This window comes from Filicampus tigris, chromosome 20 (genome assembly GCF_054856515.1).
Source record: "Filicampus tigris isolate MCC_2025a chromosome 20, RoL_Ftig_1.0, whole genome shotgun sequence".
Classification (NCBI taxonomy): Eukaryota; Metazoa; Chordata; class Actinopteri; order Syngnathiformes; family Syngnathidae; genus Filicampus; species Filicampus tigris.
In genome coordinates this window covers 370,001-385,211 of record NC_141236.1, presented here as the reverse complement: position 1 = coordinate 385,211, position 15,211 = coordinate 370,001, and the positions used below count along the sequence as shown (strand labels likewise).

The 15,211-nt window shown below is 42.0% G+C and overlaps 2 protein-coding genes and 1 long non-coding RNA gene across 7 annotated transcripts in view; 1 reads left to right on the top strand and 2 right to left on the bottom strand.

The window, feature by feature from the left end:
- Positions 1 to 3,978, bottom strand: part of cfap206 (cilia and flagella associated protein 206) — a 73,520-nt gene extending 69,542 nt beyond the window's left edge. For 4 of the 5 annotated variants that reach the window (XR_015083818.1, XM_086018562.1, XM_086018559.1 and 1 more), the window contains exon 1: positions 3,826 to 3,978. Coding sequence is in view for 4 of the 5 variants with exons in the window: in XM_086018562.1 (XP_085874688.1) it covers positions 3,826 to 3,933 (108 nt within the window). In the remaining variant the exon portion in view is untranslated. Of the gene's footprint in view, positions 1 to 2,455; positions 2,596 to 3,825 lie in introns of those variants that run through there. The other variant, XM_086018560.1, reaches the window with a different exon arrangement.
- Positions 50 to 9,955, top strand: LOC147127779 (uncharacterized). The gene is made up of 3 exons (XR_015083819.1): positions 50 to 226; positions 5,891 to 5,955; positions 6,039 to 9,955. It is a non-coding gene; the product is annotated as an uncharacterized LOC147127779 (long non-coding RNA).
- A 4,352-nt stretch (positions 9,956 to 14,307) lies between these two features.
- The window catches only part of lyrm2 (LYR motif containing 2), an 8,899-nt gene continuing 7,995 nt past the window's right edge, over positions 14,308 to 15,211 (bottom strand). The window contains exon 3 of the mRNA XM_086019766.1: positions 14,308 to 15,211. This exon is cut by the window's right edge and continues 232 nt beyond it. The gene's annotated coding sequence lies outside the window, so the exon portion shown is untranslated.

Here is a 15,211-nt window from a genome sequence, read left to right as displayed (position 1 = left end):
GGGCAATTTAGAGTATCCAATCAACTTACCATGCATGTTTTTGGAATGTGGGAGGAAACCGGAGTGCCCGGAGAAAACCCACGCAGGCACGGGGAGAACATGCAAACTCCACACAGGGAGGCCGGAGCCGGGATCGAACCCACGACCTCTGAACTGTGAGGCGGACGTGCTAACCAGTCGACCACCGTGCCGCAGCCAGAAATATCCATAGAAAAAAAAACATTTGGTGAGTCACACTCCTCTTTTATATTTCAGATTTCTTACACCCGTTTTTTGGTGAAAAGAGCCAAATTGTGGTTTCATATGAGGTTTCATATGAGGTGACATATCGTCACTGTCTTGTGAAAAACACTGTCCACTTTTTTGTTATTTTTATGTGAATGTGATGTCAGCATTAACGTGAAAATTAGAAAGAAAATCCCAAATTCATACATCATGCTCACACCACCGTGACACCGTGCACCTGTCCCTTATTTAGGAGTGAGAAAGTTGGCAACCCTATGCAAAATACAACCTGCGAGCGAGTAACTCAACGTCTGACAGGCGTCCCTTTTTTCTCCTCTACAACGGACCTCGGGCCAGCCGGTGCTCGCATACTTAAGCTTGACAGTACATTGTATTATTGGGTGACAGTTTTGCACTAATCATTAATTTATGTTTAAATAAGTCTAGGGAGAAAGGTGAAAGTGAGCGTTTAGTTAATAAATTGGGCAAATATAGATCTGTAGTGTAGTGTGTGCCCCGCATGTACAATTAGGGTTGCCAACCTAACAAACAAACCAAATTAGCCCTAACTACGGAACATCCCGGCTAATACGGGACGTTCCGTATTTTGGGCTAATTTAGTTTGTCCCGTATATTGACTATAAACTCTAGCAAATACAGAAAAACTGCAATCTACCGATCCTGCAATATAAGATGCTTTTAGTAAAGCTTTGGATAGCAATCGATTGTCAATAACGACGGACGCAGATGGGTTGACAGAAGTCTTTTACTTGTATACTTGCTCGAACATACATTGCTGGTTCTTAAACAGCGATAGCACATTACAGCCCTCCTAATGGAGAATCTCGGTACTACATATGACAGATCCTAGATCAGATAAAGCGTCAATCTCAGAACAAGCGGCAATCACTCCACCTGTCATGTAAGGACTTCTCTCTGGCTGCGCAAAATGACAGAAGACTGCTTGAGTCAGTCAAAAGCAGCCAGAAATATCCATGGAAAAAAATATATTTGGTGGGTCACACTCCTCTTTTACATTTCAGATTTCTTATACCCGTTTTTTGATGAAAAGTGCCAAATTGTGGTTTCATATGAGGTGACATATTATCGCTGTCCTGTGAAAAACACTCCTTTTTTTTTTAGATTTGTTCTTATTTTTACGGGAATGCGGTTTCAGCATTAATGTGAAAATTAAAAAAAAAAAAAATCAAAATTCATACATCATGTTCACACCACCTGTCCCTTATTTAGAAGTGAGAAAGTTGGCAACCCTACTGACAACTGACAGAAACACACCCAGCCTGTCTTGCCTGTCTAATCCGCCAATACAGTACACTACTTCAGACTGAATGTGAAATATCACGACGCGCCGCTTGTCTCGTTTTGTGTTTGTATATGGGAGGGAGTGCTTTCTCTTCACTTCAAGCGGAAAAGAGGAACACTCTTCCTCCATTGAAAGAAGTTCACACATTGCCAGTCAGTCTGGTGACGGACTGTGGTTGTGTTGGCAGCTATCTTATGCTATCTTGGTTGACACTTAAACAGCTGTAAACAATTCAGTCCACTCCCAGCCAGTAAGTGCATGTGAATAGGAAATTAGCCAGCAATGAGCTTTAAATAATGTTTATGAATTATGAAACCTCTGCCGTTAGTCTCTTTCCCATGGCGTCATGCACAGGCACTTTTTTGTTTCTCGGACGGGCAGACTGACTGCTGAAATGTAAGGACAGAAGTGCTTAAAAAGGACGAGGACGGATGGGGATTTATTGTATTTATTTTATAAATAAGGGCAGAAGGACGATGACAGAAGGGTGCCCAGGTTGCGGACGGAGGACGGAAGAAGAGTGTCAGTTATTTAGGACATCAGTAAACTCATTAGGAAATGGTAGATTTAAGTTATTATTGTTAAACTTATTAGTATTTATTTTAAATGATAGCAGTTTAATACGTTGTACAGTAAAATGTTTGACATTTTTTTAAGGCTGATCCATCATTATTTGTACGTTAAAAAAAAAAAAAAATAACACCTCTGTATTAGAGGGAGCCTGCACTATGCCACACCTGAGAACCACTGCTTTAGGCTGTGGTTTTACATCAGATTGGTGTATTTTAAATTGGTTTACTATCTGCGGGAGTCTACCACAAAAATAGTACGCTGAAAGTTTAGCAGTAAGGTTGCTGTTTTCTCTTTTTCTAGTTCAATATATTTGCATTATCCGTGGAGTGTTACCTTTATGGGGAGTGCGCTGTCATCTTTAGATATCGGTGCAATCTGTTTTGCGTTCTCAGAGGCTTGTAGGGTTCTTGAGTCTGGGTCACTTTGTACACACAGCATTTTGGCATGAGGATAAGCGGTTTGGGTAATGGCGACACGACTCATTATTACCCCCTGCTGGTATTGCTCTTCTGAGCAGTCGTCATAGAGCCCTCCGCAGCGATCGTAACCGGACCACGTCATTGCAGAGTAGAGGCAACCTTACCTTGATTACACCTCTGTAGCGTACATAGTGTTCAGAGGTGGGTAGAGTAGCTAAAAAGTGTACTCAAGTAAAAGTACTGTTACTTCAGAATAATATGACTCAAGTAGAAGTAAAACGTAGTCATCCAAATAATTACTTGAGTAAAAGTAAAAAAGTACTGGGTGAAAAAACTACTCAAGTACTGAGTAACTCTAGCGTCTCATTTTTTGATTTTTTTAAAATCATACGAAAATACAAAGTAATCATCTTCAGGCAAATTAAAGTCCATCCAATGAATAAAATGAATACATTTAATTAAAGAATAGCTTAAAATAATGTTAAGGTAAATCATTTACCTTCATACACAATAAAATAATAATAGTACAAATAAAAGAAATAGGCACAAGTAACACAAAATTTCAGCATCTTTACTTTTTTTTAACAGGCTCCGCAGGCAGAACAAGGTAGCCCATGATACATAAACTGTGTGTGTGTGTGTGTGCGCGCGTGCATCCGAAAACAACTGTTTCCCGCAGCTGAAGTTGAATATGATCACGTGACGAGACGGTAGGGCTATACGGCCATACGGCTACGTTTGATTGGGGAAACACAGTCACGTAGTAGAGACAAAAGAAAATTCACCTTTCTCAGATAGAGAGAGCGAGAGCGAGAGAGATAGTAACGGGTTCAATGTAGCGGAGTAAGAGTATAGTTTCTTCTTAACAAATCTACTCAAGTAAAAGTAAAAAGTAGAGTGATTTAAACTACTCCTAAAAGTACAAAATTTCCCAAAACGTACTCAAGTAAATGTAACGGAGTAAATGTAACTCGTTACTACCCACCTCTGATAGTGTTGCCAATCAATTTCAATGTTTGGGGACTTTTGAGACCCTTATGAGACCAAAAAAAAAGTCAATAGCAATTTTTTCTAGTGTTATAGGAGACTCAATGAGAACCCCCCCAAACTACAGTTTGTAGACATGGGTAATAACTTGATATTAAAACATCAATTTCCCAGAGTGTCCTCGCCAAGAAGAAATGTTTTGTGCATCATTTATAGTTGGCTCCATACGAATAAAACCATGTAGACTCGTAATCGACAGTCTAATACCACAAGCATGCAATAAATGTGTGTTCTTACCTTTAAATCGATCATGTCTGTCGACAAAGCATCTCCTCTCACGGTACACTCGTGTACCAATTCCCGAAATATGGTTTCGACAACACTTTCAGCCAGAGCCTGAGACATTTATAATCGTGAAACAGTCGCTTGCTTAAACTTGGTATTGATTTGTTGTTGCAGTTGGTTGCCACAGCAACAGCGGCCTGACTGGAGACTGTGTCCAGTACAGTGTGCACTCTACTGCTAAAGGTCTTTTTTAGATTCCATGCCATTGAGCAGGAATAACTATTATTATACATCAATTTCTGAACTGATTATCCTCACTAGAGTTAATTAATGGTAATTCAGAAGTGGCAAACCCCACCCACACTCTGACTTTAAGGAATTAAAGTGAAAGTCAACCCAAACATTTTTTTTTTTCAAGAATATGTTCTATGCAGTATTGAAGCCTATTCCCACCAGTGAAAAAAAAGTATATGTATCCCACCATTGAAAAAAAAAGTATGTGTATATATATATTTTTTTTAATCATAGGTAAGAAGTACTACGGCGTATTAGTGCATTACTACGCCGTCGTAAAGAAAAATCATCTTTTATTAGACTATTTTTGCACAAGGCGAATCTCAAACGCCAATGGATATTTTTTAGCATCCTATCAAAATAGATGAATAGTAATTGTAATTTTTTTACAAGTTGTCATTTGTGATTTTTTTTTTTTTTTAGTTTGATGCGCCACCGGTAAAAAAAAAAAAAAAAAAAACTTTCACGTGCAAGCCCATATGGGCAAGAACCGTTTGAGCTACAAAAATCGCACTCAAAGGGCATGCAAATTTGACTTTATGAAGGTATTATTGTATACCCGTATTTGACAACGTGTGTTAAAATGGTGTGAGTTGTGGTGGTTTTATAGGCCTATAGCTCATTACCCATTACACGGGTATACCACGTATGTGGGTATACCTACGGTCTCTTCAGATGCCGTCTATAGCAAAAATTATTAGTGGACATAGTACAATTAAGAACGAAAAAATAGCAAAACGGGCTTCTGCAAAAAAAAAAACCCCAAAAAACTGGCGATTAAAACTTTTTTTTTTTTTTTTTTTACTGCCGTGAATGGGCTTCTTCCAAAGTATCAAAAACATTTTTTCCATAATGCAGACCCACTAGTTGAAACAAGGCATTCTGATCAATATTGCATTTGTGGAAAATGAGTTAAAGCAGCACTGGGCAAGAATTCGACCGTGATAAAAAAATTTCACAACTCTTTTGATGAAACATTGACTTACAAGTAGTTTAATGGGACTTTTGTCATGCCCCCAGCGTCTGTATCGTTTTTACTGGCATCAAGCAGTTGTGAGGAGGATGGGAGCAACCCTGGCACAGAAAAAAAATCCAAATTGCTTTACTCAATTCCTCCTTTGCTCACCTCCTCCTTTCTCCTCGACGGAAGTCGATTAGAACGTCTACGCGCTATTACTGGTGTCATGGCAGAAGCCCCAAAGCAAACAAATAAAACAAAAGTGCGATGCTCGTCAAAGTCGACCGAAGTTTACAGTCGCAATCACTTACGGACGCTGCGCATTGGAGCCGAAATGGGCAAGACGAGATCAGTCTAACAAAAAATTTAATTTTAATAAATTTTTTTTCCCCGTACAAAGATTGTTAGACGGCGTAACACAATGTGAAATGATCAAATATAAGTAGCCGTCCACTGATAGTGTAGTAGTACACACGCCCGAGTTGTGTGCGGGCAGCGTGGGATCGATTCCCGCTCAGTGACGGTGTCTGTGTGTGCCCTGCGACTTGCTGGCGACCAGTTCGGGGTGTAGTCTGCCTTCGCCCGTTGAAGGCTGGGAAAGGCTCCAGTAACTCCCCGCGACCCTGTATAGGATGAGCGGTTCGGAAGATGACAAATGACAAATATAAGTATAAAATACGGGGAAAACGTATAAGTTGACAGGTATGGAGTATTTACTATTTTTGTTTTTATTGAGTTTTGTTTGACTTTTTCATTGTGTAAAAAATCCTTTCGGCGTGTGTTTTCTGTCATAGCTTTTAAGCATTGTGTGTTTTCTTGTAATAGATTTGACCGCAAGCAAGTCCCCTCCCCTCTCCGATGTGTGCGAATGAAGCGGCTACGGCATTCAGGTTTCAAATTTCCTGCGGTCAAAAGCTGCTTCCTTCCTCTTTTTCGTCATCTCATTCTTCCTTTTCTTCTCCCGTCCATGCAGACCGAACGTGTGCAGTACACACCGTTCCCACCGGGGCGTTCCCAATGCAAGTTAGTAAGCGCAGTTGGGTAACTAGTGGCGCGTTTGTAGCGGATATGCCTTCATGTGGACCACATGGAAGTGGTCCCTGGAAATTTCCAGGGTTGGAGACAAGATTCAGCCATGAGATTCCATCAAGTCTGCTCCAGCTTCACTTCAAAACAATTGAGTCACCAGGGGACAATTGGATTTTGACAAAGGCACGCTAGGACTCAGAAAGACACAAACTCCTGATAAGGAGCCATTCTTTGTCACCTGGAACCCCTCTACAGACAACGGATGTGGATTTGGACGGCCTTCAAACAGACTTTGTGGAGCTTCCCCCAGCGGGAAACCAGGAGGTCCCTCTTGCGATTAGCAGGGGGCCAGCGCCAGCACAAATAAGATGACATAAAACCAAATGACAGTATTTCCAATTTTGGATCATCTGAGACATCGCAAAGCATGCATTCAACAACTTCATCTGCATGTTTAAAAGCTGAAGCTGAACTGGCTGCTTTAGACAGAGACAAAGACAGGACAAAGATTACTAGACGAGAAACATGCGCTGGAAGAAGAGGAGGAACAACTTTGCAAAAGAAAAATTACAACTGAATACTGAAATTGCTGAGAAAATGGCACAATTAAACATACTCAAAACACGAAGCACATCAAGTGGAGGAAGGTCATCAAAAGCCTCGGATGGAATGAACTCATACCTGAAAAAGGAAAAATCTCAACGTGGATGCAGAATTCCATCCAGCAGAAGATACAAAACAAAAAACAGGTCAGCACACTGTGATGAAAAAGATGACATCCGCATACAACAAAGTTACTGAATGCTCAGTGGTTAGAATGAATCCAACTGATACACAGCATGTTCAACAACTTAGCCCAAATTCAAATACAAATACACCTCGGGTGGAAAATAATGACATTCTTGAAATTATGAGGAAGCAAAATGAAATAACAACTTTGCTTATACAACAGCAATGCCTTGCAGCCCGACCAAAGCGAGAGATTCCTATATTTGATGGTGAGCCATTCAAGTATCACGCATTCATGAATGCATTTGTGAATGGAGTTGAGAGGAACACGACAAACAACTCAGACCGTCTTTACTATTTGAAACAACACACTAAAGGACACGCCAAAGAACTTGTGAGAAGTTCTCAATGTCAATACAAGGACCCAGACTATGGATATTCAAAAGCCAAAGCATTACTAAAAGAACAGTTTGGTAATGAGCAAAAAATTGCATTTTACTACATGGACTTTCATGGCCAGCAATAAAAGCAGAAGATGCAAAGGAACTACAAGATTACAGGTTATTTCTCAGAGGATGTTGCAATGTGATGAAAGGTGCACAATATCTACATGACTTGGACATGCTAAATATCATAAAAAAGTTGCCATACAAGCTCAGAGTCAAATGGAGAGGTCAAGCTGTTGAGCTACAAGAACAACAGAAACGAAGAGCAAGATTAATTGATATTGCAGATTTTATTGAAAAACAAGTCAAAATTCTATCTGATCCTGTTTTCGGCAATATACAGGATTCTCCTACAATACAAATTAAAGCAACATACAAACCAAGGTTACAACCCAAAGGATCAAGCTTTGCAACCACAGTTGGACCCATTGAGGGTAAATCCCAGCATGCAAATAAAAATCAAGAAATCCAAGAAATCGAAACACTAGGAATGGATACATGCAGTTTCTGTGGCGCAGGACACACACTAGGCATGTGTGCACAGTTGGACAGAATGGCACATGAAAAGAAGATGGCATTCTTAAAGTAAAATGGCATTTGTTGTGGTTGTATGTGTAGAGGACACATTTGTAAACATTGCCACAAAAGGATTTCCTGTTCAAAATGTAGCATGAAACATCCGACTTTAGTCCACAGAATACAGGATTCAGAGCACATCAATAAAAGAAATGCAGAGATTGGTGTCAATCTGCTGGTGTCAAGTGGTCATACAGGCGCTGGAGAGAAAGACTCTAAGCTGCCAATTGTGCCCGTTCAAGTAAGATCTAAAAATGGAAGCAAACTTGTTGCCACCTAAGCCTTTTTGGATCAAGGAAGCACAGCAGTGTTTTGTACAGAGAGTCTGATGGAAAAACTGCAACTCACTGGAAGGAAAGGACACATTCTTCTACGCGCTATGAGGCAGAAGGTTTAACGAATTAAATTGGTCCTTCGAGCCGGATCCCTATACGCCGGAAGGTTTCCAGCTGTCGAGTCAACCTCCAGGTAAAGTCCGTGGCCACGGCTCTAAGACCCTTTGTGGGACTGGTCTTTGGCTCCACTTCTGGGAACTGAAGCCGGAGGAGTGAAGACATCTCTGGGTGAGTAGGAAACTCACGACACTCGTGGATGAGTGAATTGCGCGCTGGCAAAAAAAACGAGTTGGCCAAAGTTCACACACAGAAATCCATGCCATTACATAAAGGAAATATACCTACAAAAATGGAGATTGAAAAATGGATTCACCTAAGACACATCCACTTACCTTATATCAATGCAGAGATTGAGCTCCTCATTGGAAGTAATGTGCCACAAGCACTGGAGCCATTGGAAGTGGTGAGTAGTGTGGATGGAGGATCGTTTCCTGTGAGGACAATGCTTGGATAGACCGTCAATGAACCACTGGGAAGAACGGAGCTGGAGAGACAGGTGCGCAACAAGATAGATAAGATGCACAGGAAACTGGGAGAGGAGCTGGAAGCTCTCAAGACTGAGTTGGAGAACACTTTGGACCCTACTGCAGCGCAGCAGAAGCTGAGGTCCAAGTGTGAGACAAAAGGAAAAGGAAACTCATCAGAAGCTGAGCCTCTCCACTCGCTTGCAGCAGCAGAAGGATGAGCGGAACAACCGACAGGAGATGCCGGAAGAAGAGGAGGAGGGCAAGAAGATCGTAGAGAAGCAGGTCTCCTCAATTCAGGCCCACCTGGCCGACATGAAGTCGGAGACGGCCAACTCGGAGAGCACAGCGGAGAGTTGCAAGTCGTGACACTGGCTTGTTGCAGCAACAGCTGGAAGAAAAGTTGGCCGCCTATGGCAAATTGGAAAAGACCAGCAGGAGCTGGATGATCTCCTGGTGGACCAGGGCAACCTGAGACGGGTGGTTTCCAACCTGGACAGGAAACAGAAGTTCAACCAGATGCTGGCTGAGAAGAACACCTCCATTCAGCGTCCCAAGGAGTGCGACAAGGCTGAAGCAGACGCCAGCAAGAGGGACATGCGGGCTGGATTTGGAGATCATGATGGACCTGAAGGACGAGGTGGATCTGTCCTGGAGAAAGTGGGCAAAGGAAAACTTGCCCCAGCTTCAGGAACGCCAGAGATGGACTGGTGCAAGAACCTCGGTCGGCGATCTCGTGATCATCATGGACAAGCACAGTGCCGAGGAACTTGTGGCCAATGGGACGAGTAAGAGACACTTTCACGGACCGAAGAGGATTTGTCCGACGGCTACGGATAAAGACCCAGACCAGCTGTTTGGACCGGCCTATTACAAAGGTCTGTATGCTGCAGGTGGCTGAGGCTGGTTAAGGACGTACCAGTCTCAGCAGTGACTTTTTTGGACCTTATGGACACCTTGCAGAACTTGGTTTTGTGAATTACTTTTGATATACAGTATAATTTTTCTGAGACATTTTTTTTGTTTTTTGCTCACATTTGAATGTGGACATATATTTTTTGGACATTGTTTTCTGGACTTCAATATGAAGAAATGGGAAGAAAGAAGATACGATTGATTATCGTTAATGGACACTGATGTGCATACTTGTGGAATTGTCGTCGTTGCAATTAGCTTCTTGATTTTCTGTTGGTTTGATAATTGTAATTATTGGTAATAATTAAGGTCTAAATAAATAATTGAGTTATGTCACGTGGTGTCTTGGTTGCTATTGTAACAGGCTGGTGATTGGGTCACATGTCATCAGTAGTGAATGCCGGGTAATTTAAATAGGCATGCTTACCAGCTGTGGGCAGAGAGAGTCGGGCTGGTAGCCGTAATTTTTGTTGACCGCTAAACGCTACACTTCTCTAAACGCTACGCTTTGCTTTGCTACACGCAACCATCCACAGTTTCATTATATCATATTGTGCTAACCATCGAACCGTTCGTGAAAGCCACTGTTTATTAAAACCATTCAAAGCGCAATCAAGACCAGGGTTATTATAGTTGGGGATTTTTCATTTTAGTTGAGTTTTTATTTCGTTTTGACTTTTTATTTCTAATGCAGTTAGTTTTAATTAGTTTTTAGAATAGATTCGTTAGTTTTAGTTTTGGGTAAAATCCATAGTTTTAGATTAGTTTTTATTAGTTTTAGTTTTTTTTTTTTTTTTTACAGTAACAAGTGTTATTTATTCAAATAAAGAAAACATTTGAAAAATGTATTAACTTACTAACAATGTATGAATAACCATCACCAAATAAAACATAACAGTCTACTTAAACTAGAACGCCCAGAAGGCGGTCATTTGACTGCTTATGCTTTACATTTGACAATGTGACCCCGCCATATCACCTGCTATTCTCGCAGGGAATGGCCAATTTACAAATTAAAGTTATCTACTTGTAGCCAGCAGAGTTGTTTGTCAAATATCAAGCAGATTTGTCGTTCAATCGTTGTTGCAAAAAAAAAGTGAAAAAAAAAAACCCTGGGCGTTCTAGTATTAAACTTAAGTGCAACAAGGCCAAGAAAAGTGCAGTGCATGAATTCTGCTTCTAAAGTGTAAATGCAGATGAAACAAGCAACATAAAACATAACATAAAAACCTGTCAACTGAACAGGAGAGTGCAGACTTGTAACATCAGAATATATGTCAACAAATCCTTCCATATTGAAAGTGTGTGTGTGTGTGTGTGAGTGAGAGAGAAAGGAGAGAGAGAGACAGAGAGGGGGAGGTTTTCCACTCGAGCAATATGCTGCACGAGACAATGCATTTGCTTTCAATCATAATCAACTCTGTCGTTTTCTCCCAACTTTCACCATTATAATGTTGTTTTAGTTGTTTTATACCCATCAGACCTAATTGAAACAAGTTACGTCACTTCAAACGTCGAGGTGCCGTACGGCTGTACATCTGTCGTAAAACCGGCAGCGCCGTGTTTTACATTTTAAATGATCACAAAAGCTTACAAAGACGAAAACGAATGGTATTTTCACTACGATTATCGTTCGTTTTAATTAGTCTTGTGAGCAGACAATGTCGTTTTAGTTAGTTATCGTTTTTCAACAAACATTTTCGTTTTTATTTTATTTCGTAAACGAAAATGTTTTTTTTAATTTTAGTTTTCGTTATTTCGTTTGTTTTCGTTTACGATAATAACCTTGAGCAAGACTCAAGTGTTTCAACTGTCAAGCCACCACAGCAGCCCGTCAGACAAGTACCCAACCCACCCACTGTCTCTCCGAAGCGACAAGGCTGCTTGGAGTCGCTACAGTGGACTTAGAGCCTTACGACGATGACGACGTGGACTTGGAGACTCACGACGATGATGACGTGGACTTAAGACTCACGGCGGTGTTGACATGGACTTGAAGACTCACGACGGTGTTGCCGTAAACTTGAAGACTCACGACGGTGTTGACGTGGCCTTGAAGACTCATGACGGTGTTGGCGTGGACTTGAAGACTCACGATGCTGTTGACGTGGACTTGGAAGACTCGCGACCGTGTTGACTTGAAGAATCACAAGGGTGTTGACGTGGACTTGAAGACACACAACGGTGTTGACGTGGACTTGGAACCCCACGATGGTGACTGCATGGACTTGGAGACTCACGACGCTGTTGACGTGGACTTGAAGACTCACAAAGATGTTGACGTGGACTTGAAGACTCACGACGGTGTTGACATAGACTTGAAGACTCACGACAGTGTTGACGTGGACTTGAAGACTCAAAAGGGTGTTGACGTGGACTTGAAGACTCACGACAGTGGTGACGTAGACTTGAAGACTCACAACAATTATTATGTAGACTTGAAGACTCACGACTAGGGTTGGGCATCGTTTGAATTTGGACGATTCCAGCTCTTTAATTCGATTCCGGTTCTTAACGATTCTCGATTTTTACTATTTGTGAACTTTACCATGGATTACTCAAAGGGCTGTTTTAACCAGTATATTTATTTTAATACATTTTTTGTGTTATTATTTAGTATTATTTTTCACAAGAGCTTTATTTTTGAGAAGTTCAGGACAATACGCTGTTACTGAAAGCATGCGACTGACTACCAATTGATTGGCTAACCTTGTCTTGCTTTAGAAAAAATATATATGACAAACACAACACTGCATTTTAACGGAAAGCAAGGAAAGTCTATCTAATCTAAGCAGTTTATATATAATGTATCTGTGTGTACAGTATTTATGTATATACTGCAGCTGCGTATGCTATAAGCAAAATGTTAGCTGGATATGTGCATTTCTGTGTTGAACTTGTTGGCTCAATGTTGCCAATAGACGTACTTAGGCGATTCTGACTTTTGGGTCATAAGCTGCATCGCGTCAGTTCAATTGGCTAGGCGACGGCCGAATGAGCCAACCAGGCCGGCCCGGGCAGGATCACCAATCCGCAAAGGGCGAATTCTGCCACAACGGTGTCCCAGCGACTGCCGCCGCTGTGGATATCCATGGGAAGGGGCAGGCGCACACCTAGAGTCGCCAGCGCCGCGGAACGCTCTTGCCGGCCGGTATGAAGCGAGTGGAGGGGCTTACCGAGAGGACCACGGCAGCTCGATTGGGGGCGAGCCTCCATGCTATTGCGAAGCAGCTTTGGTGGCAGGAGCCCAGGGCTGCACGCCGTGCGCGCACTGTTTTTTTTTTTTTTAAATTAGGAATCGAAACTTAGCACCGACATTCTAAAATCTGAACAGTTCCGGGAGAACTGGAATGACGGACCCGGTTCGAGTCGATTCCGAGTTTTCGCTGCCCATCCCTACTCACGACGGTGTTGACGTGGACTTGAAGACTCACGACGGTGTTGACGTGGCCTTGAAGACTCATGACGGTGTTGACGTGGACTTGAAGACTCACGACGGTGTTGACGTGGAGTTGAAGACTCACAAAGGTGTTGACGTGGACTTGAAGACTCACGACCGTGTTTACGTGGACTTGAATACTCACGACAGTGTTGACGTGGACTTGGAGCCCCACAACGGTGACTGCGTGGACTTAGAGACTCACAACGGTGTTGATGTGGACTCACAACGTCTATGGTGTGATGACTCCAATATATGTTTTCGTTTTTAATAAACGTGAGTTTGCTGACTAATGCCTCCATGGTCTGTAGTAGACGCGACAAAATCTTAGCGTACCACAACAGGACATGCGTGCGGCGTGTAGCTTCCAGAAACGACTGTCTCTATGTCAAAATGAAACTGGGCATCAGCCACAAGGTGCTTCCTTTTTAGATGCTCGTTTATTACCGTCGCGCTCCTATGAAACGGAGATCGTTTTGATTAATTTTGTGAAATGCGCCCGGACTTTTGGATTCTGTTCTTAACGTTCACTCGGGTAGCCAAGACACCATTACCCACAATGCTTCGGTTTACATCACGGATGACCCGGATTACCACTACTGCGCATGTGTGTTGCAGACAAGGCAGGACATGAGAGAGAGGCGATAGTTATGCCGTTGGGAATCGATGATCTTATTTTTTTAACATTGTCAGGTTCACACCAAGTAAGACATTAGTAAACAATGAGGAGAGAAGACACTCAAGACAATGTTGTATTTTTGCTCGCGAGGAGGGGAGGGAACTGTACAATTACAATTCCTCATACCCTCTGAATCAGCTCCTCCGCCTCCTCTCTTTATTGTATTAGGGTGGTGGTTCCTAATTGTATACATATAAACTGGTACTCTAAAGGGTGGGGGAACACTGCGTTCCAAGACGGTGTGTGTGTGTGTGTGTGTGTGTTTAAGTTCATTGTTATTGTTATATTCTGTCCCAAGGACTCAGTGTCTTACCACGGGATGCTCTTTGATAAGAGCATCGTTCCTATTTTGCAGCTGTGTCCTTCTCACATTCCACTTTCTTCACAAGCAACTTCGACTTACATGATTTAAACAAGTTTATAATGCTGAATAAATACTTTACAATACTTATAAGAGTAAATATGGAATGACCTATGAACAATTATTATAACACTTCCTTCCTGTTTATCACATATTTGCTCAAATTCATCATCCAAATTACTTCATTCATTCTTATGAAAACAAATATATTTACCCTCAGGGGCACCGTTAATTTTTATTCATAGTCACGTCAAGTCTTTTCATGATCATCTTCAGTACTGGTAAGATTATTGGCCAGGTATCCTCATATGTTTGTCCGTAGTGTGTGTGTACATTAGGGGTGCCCATTACGTCGATCGTGATCGACCGGTCGATGGCAAAGGCATCGTGGATAGATCACCAGCCTATCATCCGTCCTCACTACTGTATTGCTACATTCACACCAACTGCGTTGGAACGTTTCTGGCGGTGCGTTTCAATTGGAGTCAATGTAGTTCGCGCGGTTGTGTGCGGGGTGGCGCGAATAATGCATTTGAAGCGGAGGGAAGTGGAGCGAAGCACCGGAAATCCGCCCATTCGCTCCACTAGACGCGTATAAACAAGTCAACTTTTTTGCCATTCCGCCTCGCGGCACCCAGTCAGCATCGGGCATACTACTCACCACAGCCACACAGCGTGCTGTTCACTCGGCGCCTTTTTTTTTTTAAACAGTTCTTGGACTTTACCAAGACAGCAATATTGATAGCATTAGCATAGTGTGCAAAAAAGACTTGTTTTATACACGCCAAAGGGAGCGAATGGGCGGATTGTTGTTGCTGCAAATCTGCTTGAGGCTGGCTATCAGCAGCTACTGTCCAGACGATGCGTCCCTGGCTGATTCCATTCAGTGCAAGTCATCAGAGCAAGGTAATTAAAAATGTTTTTGTTGTTGTATTGTGCTATATAGGTTGATGCGGTCATGCAAAGTACACCAGCATATACGGTACATATAAAAATAATTCTCAATATATTTATAAACAGTGGGTTTTGCATTTTTAGTAGGTGGTAGATCATTTTGACTCGGTCATGTCATAAGTAGCTCTCAGGCTGAAAAAGTGTGGGCACCCCTTGTGC